General features: G+C 45.0%; 2 protein-coding genes across 5 annotated transcripts in view; both read right to left on the bottom strand.

Moving 5' to 3' along the window:
* Nucleotides 1-1068: 1068 nt before the first annotated feature.
* Nucleotides 1069-7814, bottom strand: syngr1a (synaptogyrin 1a). 3 transcript variants are annotated; one of them, XR_005072991.1, is made up of 5 exons: nucleotides 7461-7814; nucleotides 5539-5776; nucleotides 5315-5460; nucleotides 2674-2924; nucleotides 1388-1520 (listed from the first exon to the last, which is right to left on the bottom strand). XR_005072991.1 is itself a non-coding variant. In XM_037089793.1 (4 exons), exons 1-4 carry the CDS (start codon nucleotides 7560-7562, stop codon nucleotides 1395-1397), a joined length of 612 nt encoding a protein of 203 aa, XP_036945688.1. In that variant the 5' UTR covers nucleotides 7563-7814; the 3' UTR covers nucleotides 1069-1394. The 3 variants fall into 3 exon arrangements, 2 of the variants coding, with proteins under 2 accessions (XP_036945688.1, XP_036945689.1); XM_037089793.1 differs by lacking the exon at nucleotides 2674-2924 and having other exon boundaries at nucleotides 1069-1520; XM_037089794.1 differs by lacking the exon at nucleotides 1388-1520 and having other exon boundaries at nucleotides 1529-2924.
* A 1609-nt stretch (nucleotides 7815-9423) lies between these two features.
* The window catches only part of itga2b (integrin, alpha 2b), a 15153-nt gene continuing 6520 nt past the window's right edge, over nucleotides 9424-18056 (bottom strand). For both annotated transcript variants that reach the window (XM_037089789.1, XM_037089790.1), the window contains exons 17-31: nucleotides 17983-18038; nucleotides 17742-17893; nucleotides 17529-17642; nucleotides 17298-17365; nucleotides 12773-12908; nucleotides 12581-12673; nucleotides 12374-12453; nucleotides 11524-11604; nucleotides 11316-11421; nucleotides 10711-10866; nucleotides 10512-10598; nucleotides 10271-10390; nucleotides 10066-10167; nucleotides 9847-9969; nucleotides 9424-9681 (exon numbers count right to left, since the gene is read on the bottom strand). In XM_037089789.1, coding sequence (XP_036945684.1) covers nucleotides 9580-9681; nucleotides 9847-9969; nucleotides 10066-10167; nucleotides 10271-10390; nucleotides 10512-10598; nucleotides 10711-10866; nucleotides 11316-11421; nucleotides 11524-11604; nucleotides 12374-12453; nucleotides 12581-12673; nucleotides 12773-12908; nucleotides 17298-17365; nucleotides 17529-17642; nucleotides 17742-17893; nucleotides 17983-18038 — 1576 coding nt within the window. In that variant the 3' untranslated portion in view covers nucleotides 9424-9579. The remainder of the gene's footprint in view (nucleotides 9682-9846; nucleotides 9970-10065; nucleotides 10168-10270; nucleotides 10391-10511; nucleotides 10599-10710; nucleotides 10867-11315; nucleotides 11422-11523; nucleotides 11605-12373; nucleotides 12454-12580; nucleotides 12674-12772; nucleotides 12909-17297; nucleotides 17366-17528; nucleotides 17643-17741; nucleotides 17894-17982; nucleotides 18039-18056) is intronic.

The following is an 18056-nucleotide window of genomic DNA, read 5'->3' as shown; positions in this document are numbered from 1 at the left end:
TATTCATGTTGACTATCCCATAGGTGCAGCCACACGGCTGCTACTTATCTGAAAGTATTTGATATTTGAGTAGAAAAGAGGCGCTTATAGATATGGAAATTCAAAACATGTCATACACATCAGTGTAGATAAAAGCCAGTGATAACTTAAGGTCATGTGACATTGAATGCAGAGCAGAAATCACTCTCATCCAGGTCACCATGGACACATTTTAACCAGCATGCATCACGATTTAAGCAGCACTGCACAGTGTGGCATGATGATGAACTTAGCTTCAGTTGTGAAGGTTAGGGTTGTGAAGCTGTTGTTGTTCAGTTGAAACCGTCCATGAGAACACAGCGGCCATATCGTTGGAAAGTTCAGTCTGTGATGATTCGACTGATTCAAACAAGTTTAAGATAAAATTACAAAAAACAGGAAACAAACGTCACCAATGAAAAAACAAACATGTCCAAAGGTTTGCTAACTCACAGATGAAGCGTCGTGTTCATACTTTGGTCAATCCGATGAAAACTGTCATCTGTCTAAATCTGCTATTTTACATTACATAATTTTGAAGAGATTTCTGAGGTGTGAACTTGGACAGAATGCAGGTTTTGAGTTTTCTGTTGTTTTTTGCTTTCTGCTGCTTTTATGGCTTTATTGATAGGACAGCTCAAAGATGACAGAGGAGGGCTGACATGCAGCAAAGGGCCACAGGTCGGATTGAACACCTGCTCTACCAACTGAGGTGCCCTCAAACTACCTCAGCTTGAGAGTAAGTCAGACCAAGTGCTATCATGTGTTTTCCAATCATTGGGAGTCTGTAGGCTCATTTCAGTCTGTTTAACCTTTTACAACCAGAGGACCATTACCTTAGTTGGTAGAGTGGGTGTCCCTGTGCAGAGGCCTTGTCCTCCCTCCTCTCCTCCTCTGACCTGTGGCCCTTTGCTGCATGTCACCGCCCTCTGTCATCTCTGAGCTGTCCTATCAATAAAGCCATACAAAGGCCAAAAAAAGACTTAAAAATCAAAAACTTGATTAATTAACTAATGAGAAGTCCCAAAAAATGAAAAACCAAACTGACACTGACATTTACTGACTTTATTATGAGATAAAGAAACACAGAAACACAGAAATAAACTGAACAAGCTGAACTAGTTGAGATAGAAAACAGCTGCAATAGACCTGTATGTGTGTGCGTGTTAGTAAAGAGTGTGAGATTAGTTCCCTCCTCCGACCAGTAGGAGGAGGAGCATGATGAAAACACTCCAGCCAATCACAGTCCAGTTTGTTAAATCAGGTGACTAAACTGAACACCTAACCCTCTACATGATGAGGCGTTCCTCCATGTTGTGGTCCATGAACGCATCACCATGACTGATTATTAACAATGATCATTAAGCTCCGCCCCTCTACTCCTCAGTCGGCAGGACCTCCTCCACAGCCTCCTGTTGGTTTGGGTCAACATAGTCCTGATTGAAGGTGACAGAATCAATTCCCAGTTTAAATCTGTGGACGGCAAGTAGACACTGAGCAGCCTACACACACACACACACACACACACACACACACACACACACCGGCCGTCAAATCAGAGAACTTTATTAACACTGAAGTCATCAAACATCACCTGATGAAGAAGAATAACATTGTTCTCTCCATCAGTTAAAGGACGGGTATTCATTTTATTTATGTATTTATGAATGGTTTCATTGATCTGAGTCAGAATAAAGTTTATTTGTTTTTTCAAAGACTTTTCATCATTACTAACACAAAATTTACACTCTTTATTCACTCTTGTTCTCATGAAGCAGACGAACAATGAGCCTCGTGAAATTCATATTTAATAAATCTGTCGGATCGATCAGTTTTATCAGAAACAAATTAAACAAACCTAACATCCAGTGTGTGATGAACGTAAAAGTCCAAACACACCTGGATGTGATTCACCTGTCAGACAAGAATGAGGTGTGCTCACTGACACATTTAAACACATTAAAGCTCAAAATCTGGGAAACAATTATTACGTGTGCCCAGAAAAGTTCAAATATTTAAATATCAACTTATATATATAATATCAAAGTGTTTTTATTTATTGAGTACAGGTCTGTCTGCATTTGCGTATACAGGTTGGTCTACATATACAGGTTGGTCTAAGTATACAGGTCGGTCTAAGTATACAGGTCAGTCTGCATGTGCGTATACAGGTCGGTCTACGTGTGCGTATACAGGTCAGTCTACGTGTGCGTATACAGGTCGGTCTACGTGTGCGTATACAGGTCAGTCTACGTGTGCGTACACAGGTGGGTCTACGTGTGTGTATACAGGTGGGTCTGCATATACAGGTGGGTCTACATGTTGTATACAGGTTGGTCTATGTGTGCATATACAGGTCGGTCTACGTGTGAGTAAACAGGTCGGTCTGCATATACAGGTTAGTCTGCGTATAGAGGTCGGTCTACGTATACAGGTCGGTCTGCATGTGCGTATACAGGTCGGCCTTCATTTACAACTTTAATGTCTGACAGCTCATCACACATCATCATTACATCATTGTCATCAATCGGCATGTATGATGACATCATCTTACACATTGTGACTTCAGTAATGTTATTCTAATTATAACAATAACATCAACAACATAAACATTTATGGATCAGCTGCAACACATCTGAGAAAGAAAAGAACAACCTTGTCACCATGGCAACAGGAAGGCACTTGTGAAGACAGGCACTCATAGCAGCCAATCAGAGTTCAGACTGAGCTGATGATGAGACAGGAAGCAAAAAAGGATTTGTCTGTGATTGGCTGAGGGACAGAGGGGACAGAGGCGACATTAACGTGTGTGCGTGTCAGGCGAGAGGTGGGCTGAAAAGTTTGTTGTATTCTTCTTCAAATGAGACTCTCTTCAGACGCTCCAACGACAGCAGAGTGAGACCTCCCTACACACAACATATAACACACAACCACAAAAACACACAAACACACGGCACAGAAGAAAGACGGCATCATTTATATTAGATGTGACACAAGCTGACGAAATGTATGGCAGCCTGGAAGGGACATGTTTGTTAGTAGAGGACATGTAAGGCAGCCTGGAAGGGACATGTTTGTTAGTAGAGGACATGTACGGCAGCCTGGAAGGGACATGTTTGTTAGTAGAGGACATGTAAGCCAACCTGGAAGGGACATGTTTGTTAGTGGAAGACATGTAAGGCAGCCTGGAAGGGACATGTTTGTTAGTAGAGGACATGTACAGCAGCCTGGAGGGGACATGTTTGTTAGTAGAGGACATGTAAGGCAGCCTGGTGGGGACATGTTTGTTAGTAGAGGACATGTAAGCCAACCTGGAAGGGACATGTTTGTTAGTGGAAGACATGTAAGGCAGCCTGGAAGGGACATGTTTGTTAGTGGAAGACATGCAATGCAGCCTGGAAGGGACATGTTTGTTAGTAGAAGACATGTAATGCAGCCTGGAGAGGACATGTTTGTTAGTTGAGGACATGTAATGCAGCCTGGAGGGGACATGTTTGTTAGTAGAGGACATGTAATGCAGCCTGGAGGGGACATGTTTGTTAGTAGAGGACCCGTACGGCAGCCTGGAGGGGACATGTTTGTTAGTAGAGGACATGTACGGCAGCCTGGAAGGGACATGTTTGTTAGTAGAGGACATGTAAGCCAACCTGGAAGGGACATGTTTGTTAGTGGAAGACATGTAAGGCAGCCTGGAAGGGACATGTTTGTTAGTGGAAGACATGCAATGCAGCCTGGAAGGGACATGTTTGTTAGTAGAAGACATGTAATGCAGCCTGGAGAGGACATGTTTGTTAGTTGAGGACATGTAATGCAGCCTGGAGGGGACATGTTTGTTAGTTGAGGACATGTAATGCAGCCTGGAGGGGACATGTTTGTTAGTAGAGGACACGTACGGCAGCCTGGAGGGGACATGTTTGTTAGTAGAGGACATGTACGGAAGCCTGGAGGGGACATGTTTGTTAGTAGAGGACCCGTACGGCAGCCTGGAGGGGACATGTTTGTTAGTAGAGGACACGTACGGCAGCCTGGAGGGGACATGTTTGTTAGTAGAGGACATGTACGGCAGCCTGGAGGGGACATGTTTGTTAGTAGAGGACGTGTACGGCAGCCTGGAGGGGACATGTTTGTTAGTAGAGGACATGTACGGCAGCCTGGAGGGGACATGTTTGTTAGTAGAGGACCCGTACGGCAGCCTGGAGGGGACATGTTTGTTAGTAGAGGACATGTACGGCAGCCTGGAGGGGACATGTTTGTTAGTAGAGGACCCGTACGGCAGCCTGGAGGGGACATGTTTGTTAGTAGAGGACATGTACGGCAGCCTGGAGGGGACATGTTTGTTAGTAGAGGACATGTACGGCAGCCTGGAGGGGACATGTTTGTTAGTAGAGTACATGTACGGCAGCCTGGAGGGGACATGTTTGTTAGTAGAGTACATGTACGGCAGCCTGGAGGGGACATGTTTGTTAGTAGAGGACCCGTACGGCAGCCTGGAGGGGACATGTTTGTTAGTAGAGGACATGTACGGCAGCCTGGAGGGGACATGTTTGTTAGTAGAGGACCCGTACGGCAGCCTGGAGGGGACATGTTTGTTAGTAGAGGACATGTACGGCAGCCTGGAGGGGACATGTTTGTTAGTAGAGGACATGTACGGCAGCCTGGAGGGGACATGTTTGTTAGTAGAGTACATGTACGGCAGCCTGGAGGGGACATGTTTGTTAGTAGAGGACATGTACGGCAGCCTGGAGGGGACATGTTTGTTAGTAGAGGACATGTACGGCAGCCTGGAGGGGACATGTTTGTTAGTAGAGGACCCGTACGGCAGCCTGGAGGGGACATGTTTGTTAGTAGAGGACATGTACGGCAGCCTGGAGGGGACATGTTTGTTAGTAGAGGACCCGTACGGCAGCCTGGAGGGGACATGTTTGTTAGTAGAGGACATGTACGGCAGCCTGGAGGGGACATGTTTGTTAGTAGAGGACATGTACGGCAGCCTGGAGGGGACATGTTTGTTAGTAGAGTACATGTACGGCAGCCTGGAGGGGACATGTTTGTTAGTAGAGGACATGTACGGCAGCCTGGAGGGGACATGTTTGTTAGTAGAGGACATGTACGGCAGCCTGGAGGGGACATGTTTGTTAGTAGAGGACATGTACGGCAGCCTGGAGGGGACATGTTTGTTAGTAGAGTACATGTACGGCAGCCTGGAGGGGACATGTTTGTTAGTGGAAGACATGTACGGCAGCCTGGAGGGGACATGTTTGTTAGTAGAGGCTGTCTTGTGATGTCAGGTACATACCCAGGTGAAGACGGAGAAGAAGCAGAAGAGGATGGTGGCTCTGGCGGCATCGGCTCCTTCGTTCAGCGGGTTGTCGTCCTCTTTAGAAACCTGCCACTGATTGGCCAGAAAACAGAAACCAACGAACCAGACCAGAGACCAGAGCGCTGCAGAGAGTCGAGTTACACACAGTTACCGAATGCAGCAATAGGTAAAGGATACAGAACCAGGAGACAGGGTCTCACCTGACACCCCGATGTCGGCCATGACCGCCTTCTTCCTGTCCTTCACGCCGCTGATCTGAGGGAAGTACACGTCCAGTGCCAGGAAGGTGGTACAGCAGAGGAAACACAGCGTTCCCATGGAGACAGCGTAGTTACAGGCGATCTGGTTGCGGTTGAAGATGCAGAACTCTTCGACCTCGTTGGGCCGGTTAACATAACCCTCATTAGCGACACAGCCAAGGATCACTATGGAGAAGAGCTGGAAACAGCGGAGACAGCAGCTAGCTCAATGCTAACAGACATGTTCATTCTCAGGACAAGAAGTTAGATGCTAACAGGAAGGAGTAGAGTCAGTGTTTTTAAAGGTCCCACATCATAAAAAAACACGTTTTCTCTGGTCTCTAGATATATAAGCTGGTCCTGCCTGAGCCTGCCAACTCCCAGAATGAGGAAAACAAGCGATTCCTGCATGGTCTCTGCAGCCCACCCACTGGTAACACGGCGCTCCTACAGGCTGTTCAGAATCTGCTCCTGTCATTACAAAACGAAAGGAGTCATTACCATAGGCCAGCCTCCTCTGCGCAGTGATATCTGAGAGGGGAACGTTCATGCCCGAGGTGAAGTTCGGTGTGTCCAGCAGTAAGATAGCAGTGTTTCACAATGTCGTCGCTCAAAGCTATACACGCAAATAGCTCTGTTGTTGGTTGTAAAAATCAACATAAGTGCCTATATTCTGTCTCAGCTACAGAACAACAGAAGAGACAGTGGTTGCGTTTCATTTTTTAACAACAACGTGCCGGCTGCGGTTCATGTTAGCTTGTATTTGCGTGCTAACCACTACACATCAGACTGCTTCTGTAACGAGGGTCAGTACAAAGCTGGCAGTAATTGTAACAACACATACGAGCAAACTGACATTATTCAGACACACTAACCATTCTGAAACATCCTGCTGCAGCCACAGAGTCTGTACTTCTTTAGGAGCCTCTCCTTCAGGGTCCCATTCTGGGTCAAGCTGGTATGAGTGAACGAAAAAATCTCTGCGAGCCATAGGGTTACATCCACCGTAAACATTAACGCATGCTACTGCTAAGGCAAGGGGAATCCTCTCCCTGAGAGTGACATAGCAGGAAGGGCTCTCCAAGTAGTAGTTGACAGATGGACCTCATTAGCATTTAAAGGTGCAGGCACAGAAACAGACCGCTCTGAATAGAGCTCTGTAGAGCGACTTTTAGACAGCTGAAATTCAGGACCACAGATGGGTTTGGGGCAATGCATATTGAATACAGAGTTGTTGGACCTCTGACAGCTGTGTGAAATTGATGAAAAACAGTATAATATGGGACCTTTGAGTAATCATTTTGCTACATTGGCTCTGATGCAGCATGTAATCTGTACATTATTTGTCTCCAAAGTAAAGTAGCAGAAAATACTCTAGTAAAGTACAAGTATCTTGAATTGTATTTATGTATGGTAGTTGAGTAAATGTACATTCAATCACTACAAACAAAGTTTTATTTTAAGTGTAAGCAGCTGATTCAAACACTGAGGGTTTGTTTGGAGAGTCTTGTTTTGAGCCTCAGGAATGTTAACACCAGTCTCATGACACACACACACACACACACACACACACACACACACACACACACACACACACTGGACTGACTTTAACTAAACAATACAGTGAGCAACCTGAGCTGAACTCAACCACACAGCACAGATTGATGTTAACTCAAATTAACCAAAATTCACCCATCATGAACTGAGCTCCAGAACCAGAACACTGCCTCAACCTCAGTGACCACAACCACAAGGCTTAGCAGCTAACCTGCGAATCGTAGCTGCAACACACCTCGACTCATCTGTTTGACCACTAAGTTACCGGCGAAATGTTGTGATGTCATCATGACATCATGTCATCATGATGACTTCATCAGACTCACCCAGCAGAGGACCCCGACAACAGTCTGAGGCTGTCTTAAGAAGGTCAGTGGGTCAAAAGCTCCACCCGCCTTCCCTGCCCCGTACGCCTGGAAACCGTCCATCCACACCACTTCCGGTTCCTACACCAGTCAGGACCAGTACAGACCACTTCAGCCCAGTTCAGCCTACTTTAACCCTCCAGCTCCACCTCCACCTCCTTGCTCAAACCAGTTAGATTCTGATCCAATATTGGTCCCAGTCCACTTGGTCCAGTTTGGTCCTGGGGTGTCTCTGGTCCTGTCCTGGTCCTGGTGCTCTCTCCTTCTTCTTCTTCTGCTCTTTTATAAACTGTAATCTGCTCTAATCCTCCTCATCCCCCGAGAGCCTGCATGGGTTTAATACCCTCAGCTAAGTCTCACAGGCGGTGGTCTGCCTCCAGCAGCTCCACCAATCACAGGCTATTATTGTCCTATTTTCCTCCAATCACGATGAAGGAGGTGGAGTTATTATGCCTGAATGGCAACACTCAGGAGAAATACATCTCTAATGTTTCATTCTTCTTCTTTCCCCATTTCATTAATTTGGTTCTTTATTTTATGTTTTAATTCAGAATCAAATCACTCTAATGTTAATTGATTATTGAGATTAATAATTATAATTTATTACAATACTGAGTCTTTCATAATTAAACAGACTTTACATGATCAATGCCAAACAGTCACATCTTGTCAGACCACAGAATGACAGACAGCACCAACATTAGCATGCTAACATGGAGTGTTTATCCAGACAGGTGAGACTTCAGTCAGAAAACATGATGCAGGTAAACTCTGTGTGCGTGTGTGTGCGTGCGTGTGTGGTAATAGGATCAGTGTGAGCTCCATCTGTCAGTCTGTTTCTGTGAAAATTAAATGTTGCTATGAATCTTAACAATAAAACAGCTGTAAATATTAAAGTTATAACTAGAGATCTCAGGTTTCTTTACCCCGATCCCAATCCAGGTCCTTTAATATTCAGTACGCCGATACCGAGTCCTGATCCGATACTCAGCCTTATCTAATATTTTCCTGGATAATACAGCTGTATTAAGAAACAAAGGTCCTGCATCCAAGCTGTTCCTTAATAGTTTTTTTTATGTTGTTGAAACAAAGTACATACTTTCATACGGCTCTTCTGCATATGCTGTTCCAACATTGGCCTCCACCTTCCTTGCGTTAGCAGGTGAGTGTGTGACGCGGCACTATGACAGCAGACCCTCGTGTACAGCAGGTGAAGTGTGTGAGATGCAGCCCACACTTGGTGCCTCCATATCATCAACATCATTCACAGCTCCTCGACTGTCTGTTTCATGAAACGGTCGTATTGCAGATGTAACATGTCTCTGTTCTCTGTTTCCACACTGCAGACATTTGAGCCACAGGTTTGCAGAGTAACATCACGCGCTGACACAATCTGTGCTCTGACATAAAAAAAAAAAAAAGAAAGAAAAAGAAAAGAAAAGAAAAATCATTTTTGGGTCCACATTCAGAATTGCCGATCGCGATCACTGGAAAACTGCCCAGAACGGCCCGATCCCGATCCTGCAGGTCGGCTGCAGACATCCGTACTTCTAACAAACACAAACATGATGTCATCGCCTCCTATTTATTACCTGCACAACCACAACTGACAGATTTTACTCAAAGTAGAATTCATCTTTGTTGGTTTTTTTTCCCTTTTTGAAAATATTTTAATTCTTTTGTGAGAAAAACTGCCAGTAAACAAAGTACTTTGGAGCAGTAAACACAGTATTAATAGACTACATTAATAAACTATATTAATAAACCATATATTCACCACATTAACTAAACTATAACAACAAATATTAACTTTTTTAAATCTATTTCAATTTTTTTTCCAATACCAGTTTATAATGATATTTATATTGTCAAACAAAGAGCTGCTATCTGTGTTTCGTTGTTTCTGAAACAATAATAACATCTATTCCATTAACAAACTTTATTAATAAACACGTGTTGAACAGAAGTTAAATCATGTTTTAATGATACATTTCATCATAAACATTCATGACAGTTTGATTAGATCAATAAAGTCATTGTTGAATACAAGTTAAGATACTGATATTTGCTATCAGATCAGTCAAGCATCAGAAATATGAGCTGTGTGACTCTCCTCAGCCAGACGCTGCTCTTCATCTTCATCGTCATCAGTGGGGGGGCGAGTACGGTTAAAGAAACCCAGCTACACACACACACACACACACACACACACACACACACACACACACGTGTTAATCAAGCATTAATGCATGTTTTATTAACTAAAGATAAGTGGAATAACAAAGTGTTTCTGATTCAACCAATGATTATTCAGATCAGTACATTTATTGATTTTATTGATTGTTACCCTCCAGAAGACGACACTGAGCATGCTCAGGAGAAGAAGTCCAGAGACAACTGATAGGACGACGTAGCCAACAGGAATGTTTTTCTCTCCATCGGGAGGACGCCATGACACACTGAGATGAGTCTGCACACACACACGCACAGATCAACAACTGAACCCCAGTCGTTTTTTTCTACTGTGTGTGTGTGTATATGTGTGTGTGTGTGTGTGCATGCGCACCTGTGTGTGTCCACTTGGCAGCAGCAGCAACTGCACCTTTGATGATGCGTTGATGACATCATAGGAGGCAGAGGAGACGAGTTCATAGTTCAGGTAGGGAGTCTGTACAAAAAGACAGGAGGTGAGAGTGTGTGTGTGTGTGTGTGTGTGTGTGTGTGTGTGTGTGTGTGTGTGTGTGTGTGTGTGTGTGTGTGTGCGCGTGTACCTGTGCAAGTGTGTGAGTCCACAGTCTGGCTGATATTCGGATGACAGCACTGAAGCTCCGCCCCAACGCCATGACATCACACACAAACCTGATACACCCCGTGTCACTGCTGCTGCAGTTCTACACACACACACACAAACACACAAATACACAAACAAATACACACACACACACACATCAGGTTTATGTGTTCAAGCTCATTGTGAGGGTAAATCTAATGAGTGTGTTTCTGTTTATTTACCACATGAACAGTTTGACTGTGTGAGTTTGTCTCCTCCTGCTGGATCAACGGAAAAACTTCAGACACTCTGGACGAGTTACCGAGCAGCTGCAGACAGACAGGTCAGAGAGACGGGCGGGTCAGAGAGACAGGCAGGTCAGAGAGACGGACAGGTTAGAGAGACAGACACGTCAGAGAGACAGACAGACAGCTTTTGGACCTTGAAGGGGTCTAACTGCGAAGCATTCAGGGTCCTGCAGCTCAGTGATTCTTCTGAGGCATTGGAGAAGACGTAGAGCAGGAAGTGATGTCGCCAGGTGGAGGGGAAATCCACTGTCAGCCGGGCGTTAACCGCACTGGGACCCTGGTTCCTCAGCTACACACAGATAGCATCAATATCAGATATATTATTAATATCATTAGATAGATCAATATAATATATCAGGTCTCTTTTGCCTAACATTCAGGTTAGCATACAATGTTAGCAGTGCTCAGTGCTAACGTAGCAACAAGTTAGTATTACTCTTCCTGATTGTTATCAATGGGTGCAGCTTGTTATTGATCATCTAATGTGATCAGGTGACAGAAGCAAACCGGCAGGGCTTAGTGTGTTCCCCTCATGTCCTCCAGCAGACGACCCTCACAGACTCCCTGATATTTGAGACTGTGCTTACATCAGTCTCACACCTGGGCTACCTGTCTCACTACACCTGTCTGGTTCCTGGTCCCTGGAGAAGGGCCAGATCCAGCACTCCTAACTCGAGAGTTCAGATTCATAGAGGTGATGAAGCCTCACCTGAGACCAGGTAAATGACCCCACCTCACCTCGTACACATGTTCCACCAGTGGACCCACTTCCTCTAAACTCCCAGGATGCTCTGCAGGCAGCCAATCAGGGAGAGGCAGGACCACCTCTGGAGGGGAGGAGCCACTAGAATCACAAAGAGACATCATTCAGTCTGTAGATCAATCAATCAATCAACCTTTATTGATACTCCAGAGATGATTGATTTTTGACTGACGATTGTTTTACCCTCTGATCTCCAGTGACACCTCAGCTTTCACCTGCACCTCCACTGAGACCTCGTTACTGCTGGAGTTCACAGAGTTCTTACTGAAAGACAGACAGGTCAGACAGACGGACAGACAGGTCAGACATACAGAGAGACAGACAGGTTAGAAACACACAGGTAACAGAAACACACAGACATGAAACTCTGTCTCTGACAGATTGTAACTCATTGTGTCCTTGTTGTAACTTCAGCTTTAAACCAGAAGCTGAAGTTGTTTGTCTCCTTGTAAAAAGTGTCAGTTTGTGGCAGCATGTCTGTACCAGCCTGTCTGCTTCTGTGTCTAAAGTGCTAAAGTCTTACCTGCCAACATTGATCAGCTGTTTGAACACACTGTTTACACTGATTTCACCATTTACACTCCATTTATGAAAGAAGAAACATGTTATTGATCTAAACATGTCACATGTTACAAAGACACTAAACAGGAACAATATAGGCGACTTCTTTGTCCCCGTGGAGAAAGTCCCCAGACTCCCTTAACAAATGTGTCAGTTTAGTGAGTTGTTGAGTTGGAGACACTTTATAAACTCTGTGAAACTCTGTCTCTGACTCATTCTGCATTATTTGGACCTTCTTGTAAATTCAGCAAATGTTCGACATGAACTTCTTTCTGTCTTTGAGTAGAAACATGGAATCTGTTTGTGTCAGTGATGGACGGGTTTGTTTCATATAGAGCAGGAAGTGACATCACATCACTGAGATCACTCAGACGCAGGTTAATGTAGCTGTGAACTGACAGACACTGAGCTGAACACTGATTGATCACTAAGGATGGAGGTGACAGCAGATGTGAACAGGTTTAGTTTGTACCTCCTGATTTTCAGATTGAAGGTGATGTGACTCTCCACTTCCTCCAGATGGCCCACACTGAACAGAAGACCTGTCTGCAGCTGAGGGCAGAGAGACAGACAGTTATATTTATGTGTGTGTAGGTGTTACTACTGATTTAGCTGTGTGTGTGTGTGTGTGTGTGTGTGTGTGTTTGTGTATTTGTGTGTCACAGTGTGTGTGTGTTACAGCGTATCCTTGTCTCATGGGGTTGCCGAGGTCACAGGTCACGATGACAGTCTGATTTTCCTTCCTCTGAACACATACCAGTCTGTTAACACCCTGCAGACAACAAAGAACACCAAGTAAATATTATCAACCTGTGTGTGTGTGTGTGTGTGTGTGTGTGTGTGTGTGTGTATGTGTGTGCCTGCGCGTCACCTGACTGCTCTGGAAGTGTGTGTGTTCTGGGATTCTGACCACCAGCTCAGTTTCGTATGCTCCCTCACCGTCATTCTGCACCGACACTGACAACAACACCGACTGATCCCCACCGACTAACACACTGTCTGACAGGCTAAAACACACACACACACACACACACACACACACACACACACACACACACACACACACACACATACACAATTAAATCTGTAGTAACAGTAGTGAGATAATCAACAAACAACAGATAATCTGTATATATATGGTGCAATGCCTATGTTATCATTGTCCCACATGTTGTCTGTCCTGTTTGTAGTCACTCAGTTTCCCTGTTGGGGGATTGTGTATTTTCAGAGAGATGATGTGCACAACACACAAGGCATAGCAGCTTCACTTAAGTAATTGTATAATAATGATAATAATAATAATAATAATAATACATTTAATTTTTATAGCACCTTTCAGGGTACCCAAGGACACTTAACAAAGTGGAACAAACAAAACAAAGAATAAATGGATAAAAATATATATATATATAAGAAAAGAAAGAGAAAAGTTAATTGATGTGGCTGGATCTAGAGCTGAAAGGCCTTATTAAAAAGATGGGTTTTTAAGTCTCTTTTGAAAGTCTCGAGAGAAGTCAGTTTGCAGATTCCAGCTGGGAGAGTGTTCCAGGGAGCGGGGGCTGTCAAACAGAAGGCTCTGTCACCGAAGTTTTGTAGTTTGGTGTGAGGGATGGAGAGCTGGTGTGTGCCTGAGGAGCGCAGTGGCTGCAACTGGGTATACAGGTGGAGGAGGTCAGACAGATATTGGGGGGCGAGCGAATGGAGAAATGTATAGGTCAGGAGGAGAATTTTGTAATTGATGTGTGATTTAACTGAGAGCCAGTGAAGGTCCATGAGAGTGGGGGTGATGTGTTGCCAGGGCTTGGTGCGGGTGGGGACCCTGGCAGCAGAGTTCTGCACATACTGGAGCCTATCCAGGGTTTTGGAAGGGAGCCCAGGCAGGACTCCATTACAGTAGTCCAGGCGGGAGGTGATGAAAGCATGGATGAGGGTCTCAGCTACAGGTTCAGAGTGGGAGGGCCGGAGTCTGGAGATGTTTTTGAGATGGTAAAAGGCTGATTTTATAATGGATTTTATGTGTGACTGGAAAAATAGCATGGAATCAAGGATGACACCCAGGTTGTGGACTTCTGTGGATGGGGAGATAGTGCAGCCAAGATCTCCAACCTTTTGGCGCAGTGCCTTGGAGGCCACAACCATGAGCTCTGTTTTACTGGTGTTTAGTTTGAGTAGATTTGATGTCATCCAGAGGGTAGCTGGGTGGACGGTTTGGTGCAGAGATATAATTGAGTATCATCAGCATAAGAATGGAAGTTGAGACCATGTCTGCGAATTATCTGACCAAGGGGGAGCATGTAGATGGTGAAGAGGAGGGGTCCAGGCACAGACCATTGAGGCACACCCTGGTTGACTGGAGCTGGGGTGGAACATACTTTGGACACAGTGTGGCTGTAGCCGACGTCAACAGTGATGGGTGAGGACAGAGGGAGAGATGGACGGTGTGTCAACATGTAGACTGTTAACTGTGTGTTAATGTCAGAGTAACTCTGATGTGTGTGTGTGTGTGTGTGTGTGTGTGTGTGTGTGTGTGTGTGTGTGTGTGTGTGTGTGTTTGCAGTCTAGACAACTTGTTGATCGGTGCAGCTACAGGAGCGAGGACAGGTTAAGTTCATCTCTGTTGCTGATCTATCACATGACTCCAGACTCCTGACCCTCTGAATGAGGGTTAACTGGTCTGAATGAGTCTTCCTGTTGTCTCTTTCAGCATCAGTCAGATAAAATAAGTGTTCTGATGTTATTGAAGTTGTTTCTTGTCACTTTATGTTCAGACTGCTCAACACTATAATTATTTTCCAGGTGCTTTTGTATCTGCAGAGAAGAGGTTCCTCCTTTTGCTGATCGGCTTCTCTATATATGGGCGGTTTGGCTCCGCCCTCGCCATGCTGGGTGACCTGGACATGGACAGTTACCACGGTAACCAGTTTAACAAAGTCCAAATGTTAGAGATTTTGAGCCAATGCCTTCTGATAAGAAATAAAAAATGGCTGACAAATTGCTGACATGTTCCTTTGCAGCTCCACCACTGCCAAACATGGGGCTAATGTAGCTTAGATGGCTAATGTAGCTAATGTAGTTATTGTAGTTAATGCAGGGTTGCTATAGCTCAGGTGGTAGAGCGGAATCCCAGATTAAATTCCCAGCTGCCTGACGCAGAAGCTTCCTTGTGCAAGATCATGAACCCCAAAAATAATCCTGATGAGCAGGCTGGCACTTTGCGTGGTAGTATGGCCTCTGCTATCACTGTATGAATGGGTGAATGTGACCTGTGTGAATGAACTAACAAGTGTTGTGCTTTGAGTGTAAAAATGCTATAGTAGTGCAAGTACATTTCCAATTTGGCTAATGACAGTAGCTAATATGGCCAGAGCAAATCACCAAACAACGATCCAACTGTCTCAACAGATGTCGCTGTCGGGGCTCCTTGGTCAGGAGACAACGGGCGAGGCCAGGTGTTTATTTACCTGGGCAACATTGATGGTCTGTCAGCCACACCCTCCCAGGTGATTGATAGCCCGTTGCAAAGCAATAGAATGGCATTTGGCTTTACTCTGAGATGCGGGGCTGATATAGACAACAATGGATACCCAGGGGGATGTGGAGGAAACAGCACCATTCACACAAGCCAAGGGTCTCAGATAGCTCAGTGTGCGCACCTGTGGTTGGTTTAGATGATGTTGAGCTGGTGCGATGGAGCCCCTGTCAGTCGGCATGGAGGGAATAGCAGCACCATTGCCAGTGCTGCAGGGAATAGCATTGTCTGTAATAAACTTACGTTTAGAGCCCCTGTGCATATAGCAGGGGCAATGAATGAGACCAAGAGATTTAATCCTAGCGATGGAGTTTGGGGTGAAGTTACAGCAAAGGTCCAGGAGCTCCTGCACTGAGCATTTAAAGACCCCATCAGCAGCGGCAGAGCAGCGGCGGAGCAGCGACCAACCAACATAGTCGTAAGTCAGGGGAGACCACAGTAGCAGAGGAGAGTGATACAGGAGCCAGGCGGTGAATGATCCTGAGGTTGTAGTGGAGAGAGGACCAACGGTGTAAGGCTGGATAATCCACAGAAAGTTGTGAACGCCAGTTTGGAAGTTAGCGTTGCTAACAGTTGATCAACGGGGCTAACAGCAAGGCAGAGAAAGGTGAGTTCAAAGATTGTAGCGCAGCCCTAGAGCTTGAAAAGACAGTTTGGCTTTCATATTTTCAGCAGAAAAAGTAGTTTTGTTGTGGATAAAGAAACAGCGATATTCACGCCAGCATCCTCTCGCATCTGGTTGCCATGGTTAGTCTCCTGACACTTGGACAGTCTTGGCTATGACAAACTTGTCAAGTATCCTGAGATCTGCATCATCTGATACTGGTGGGTGTTGACTGAGCTTATCAAAGACATAAGACACTTCAGGACACACTTCCCAGATTTGCCTGGCAGTCCTTTTGCTTCTACCACGAAAGGCTGAGACAACATCACAACCAATGAAGGCATGGAAAAACACATGCCAGGGGACTTTTTAGGACTAAGTTTCCTCACCATGTCTTGAACTGGTAACCACCTGACAGACTGACCTTGACCGAATTCAATCCACCGCTCAGCTTCAACATTTAACCAAGTATCCCAAATTTGACTAGTCAGAGCTATATTTTCCATTAGTGGGAGCAAGCTCGGAATAAGATGGATAAGCGCTGTCTGTATGGAGACCTATTATGATTCATGTAAACACAGAACGTATGCTCAACTCTGTGGTTGTTGAGGTGTGTTAGAGACACTTTTTTGACCGCCTTGGGGAGACAGGAGCAGACTGATCAGCCCGACTGCCTTTTCTGATGATGGTCGGAAGTCAGACAGGTGTGTCAAGGCCTTTATGAAGACATTTTTCAATTTTTTGATGAAAACATTTTGATGTGCATCAAAAGATTTTTGCATAATTGAAACTTCATGTCTGATAAAATTTGACAGAAAACTGCGAATTTGAGTTGAAAATTGACCACCATCTTGAAAACTAGCCTTGAGGTAGTTTTTAATTTGCATCATTAGATGGCCATCTTGGAAAAATGGCTGCCATGTTGGATTTAAGGGTTGCTAACAGGCTTTTCTCAAAAAGTAGAGTCTAGGCATTATTCATGCCAAATTTGGTGCTGGTCTATGGACATAGTGGACTATGTGTTCTGGCTGGAGTAAAGCAGCTCCTGATAAATCCTGAGCTCCATCAGGGCTGTCAGAAAATACGTTTCTGACTACAGCTCTTTAGTCTTGATGCTTAAATGTGTCGCAATATTTGTTAACATTAAGATAACTGTTTATTGCTGTTTACTGGTGTTTATTGTTGTTTACTGGTGTGTGTGTGTGTGTGTGTGTGTGTGTGTGTGTGTGTGTGTGTGTGTGTGTGTGTGTGTGTGTGACTCACGGCTCAGCAGTCAGCTTCAGGTCAGGAACACAAATGTTGTCATCTCCACAGTCCAGAATGATCCTGGTCTACACACACATACACTTATAAATATAGTATATGGTATATGGATTTAGTATTAATCTGATGAAAGTTACTGAGAGGCTTCAGTATGACAGTCATCTGTGTGTGTGTGTGTGTGTGTGTGTGTGTGTGTGTGTGTGTGTGTGTGTGTGTGTGTGTCAGACTCACCTGTGCAGATGCATGTGTTTGTCCGTGCAGCAAAGCATGCTGGGTAGTGTTGAGGAGGCTGATGTTGACTATGATGAAGATTGGACTCAACTTATCTTGAACATCCTCTTCAGACTGCTCACACACACACACACACACACACACACACACACACACACACAGGTGTGACTCTGACCTTCTTCTTCATGTGTTTTCGTTCTGTCACTCACTCACCTTCAAGTAGGCGGTCTGATTGATGCAGGCCATGCCCACCTCACTCTGGACCATCAGTCTCACGGTCTCCTGTGGCTGGTTGGTCAACAGGAGCAATGTCCGTCTTGCCATTGGCTGCTTCATCTTGTCCAGCGTTAGCTCCACCCTCAGGACTGCCTCGACCAATCAGCAGGCAGACAGAACAACTTGAGTATCTGTCAGAGTTAATGCAGGTGAGAACATATGTGTGAGGTGTGTTTACCTGTCTGCCGTGGGATTCTGTGACCAGACAGGTGGACACACACCTGGATGACAAAACTGTGGAGAGGAAAGAAC

Source organism: Acanthopagrus latus, chromosome 23 (genome assembly GCF_904848185.1).
Source record: "Acanthopagrus latus isolate v.2019 chromosome 23, fAcaLat1.1, whole genome shotgun sequence".
NCBI lineage: Eukaryota > Metazoa > Chordata > Actinopteri > Spariformes > Sparidae > Acanthopagrus > Acanthopagrus latus.
The sequence above is the reverse complement of the archived record's forward strand: the minus strand, read 5'-3'. Positions and strand labels throughout refer to the sequence as shown.

What these genes read in the sequence shown, in the direction of transcription:
- syngr1a (XM_037089793.1), bottom strand. Translation starts at nt 7,562, where the DNA reads ATGGACGGTTTCCAGGCGTACGGGGCAGGGAAGGCGGGTGGAGCTTTT. An exon ending in TTGTCGGGGTCCTCTGCTGG is followed by an intron (nt 5,777 to 7,460) that starts GTGAGTCTGATG and finishes CGCTGTTTCCAG; the next exon opens with CTCTTCTCCATAGTGATCCT. An exon ending in TCTTCTCCGTCTTCACCTGG is followed by an intron (nt 1,521 to 5,314) that starts GTATGTACCTGA and finishes GTGTGTGTGTAG; the next exon opens with GCTGCTCAGTGTCTACTTGC.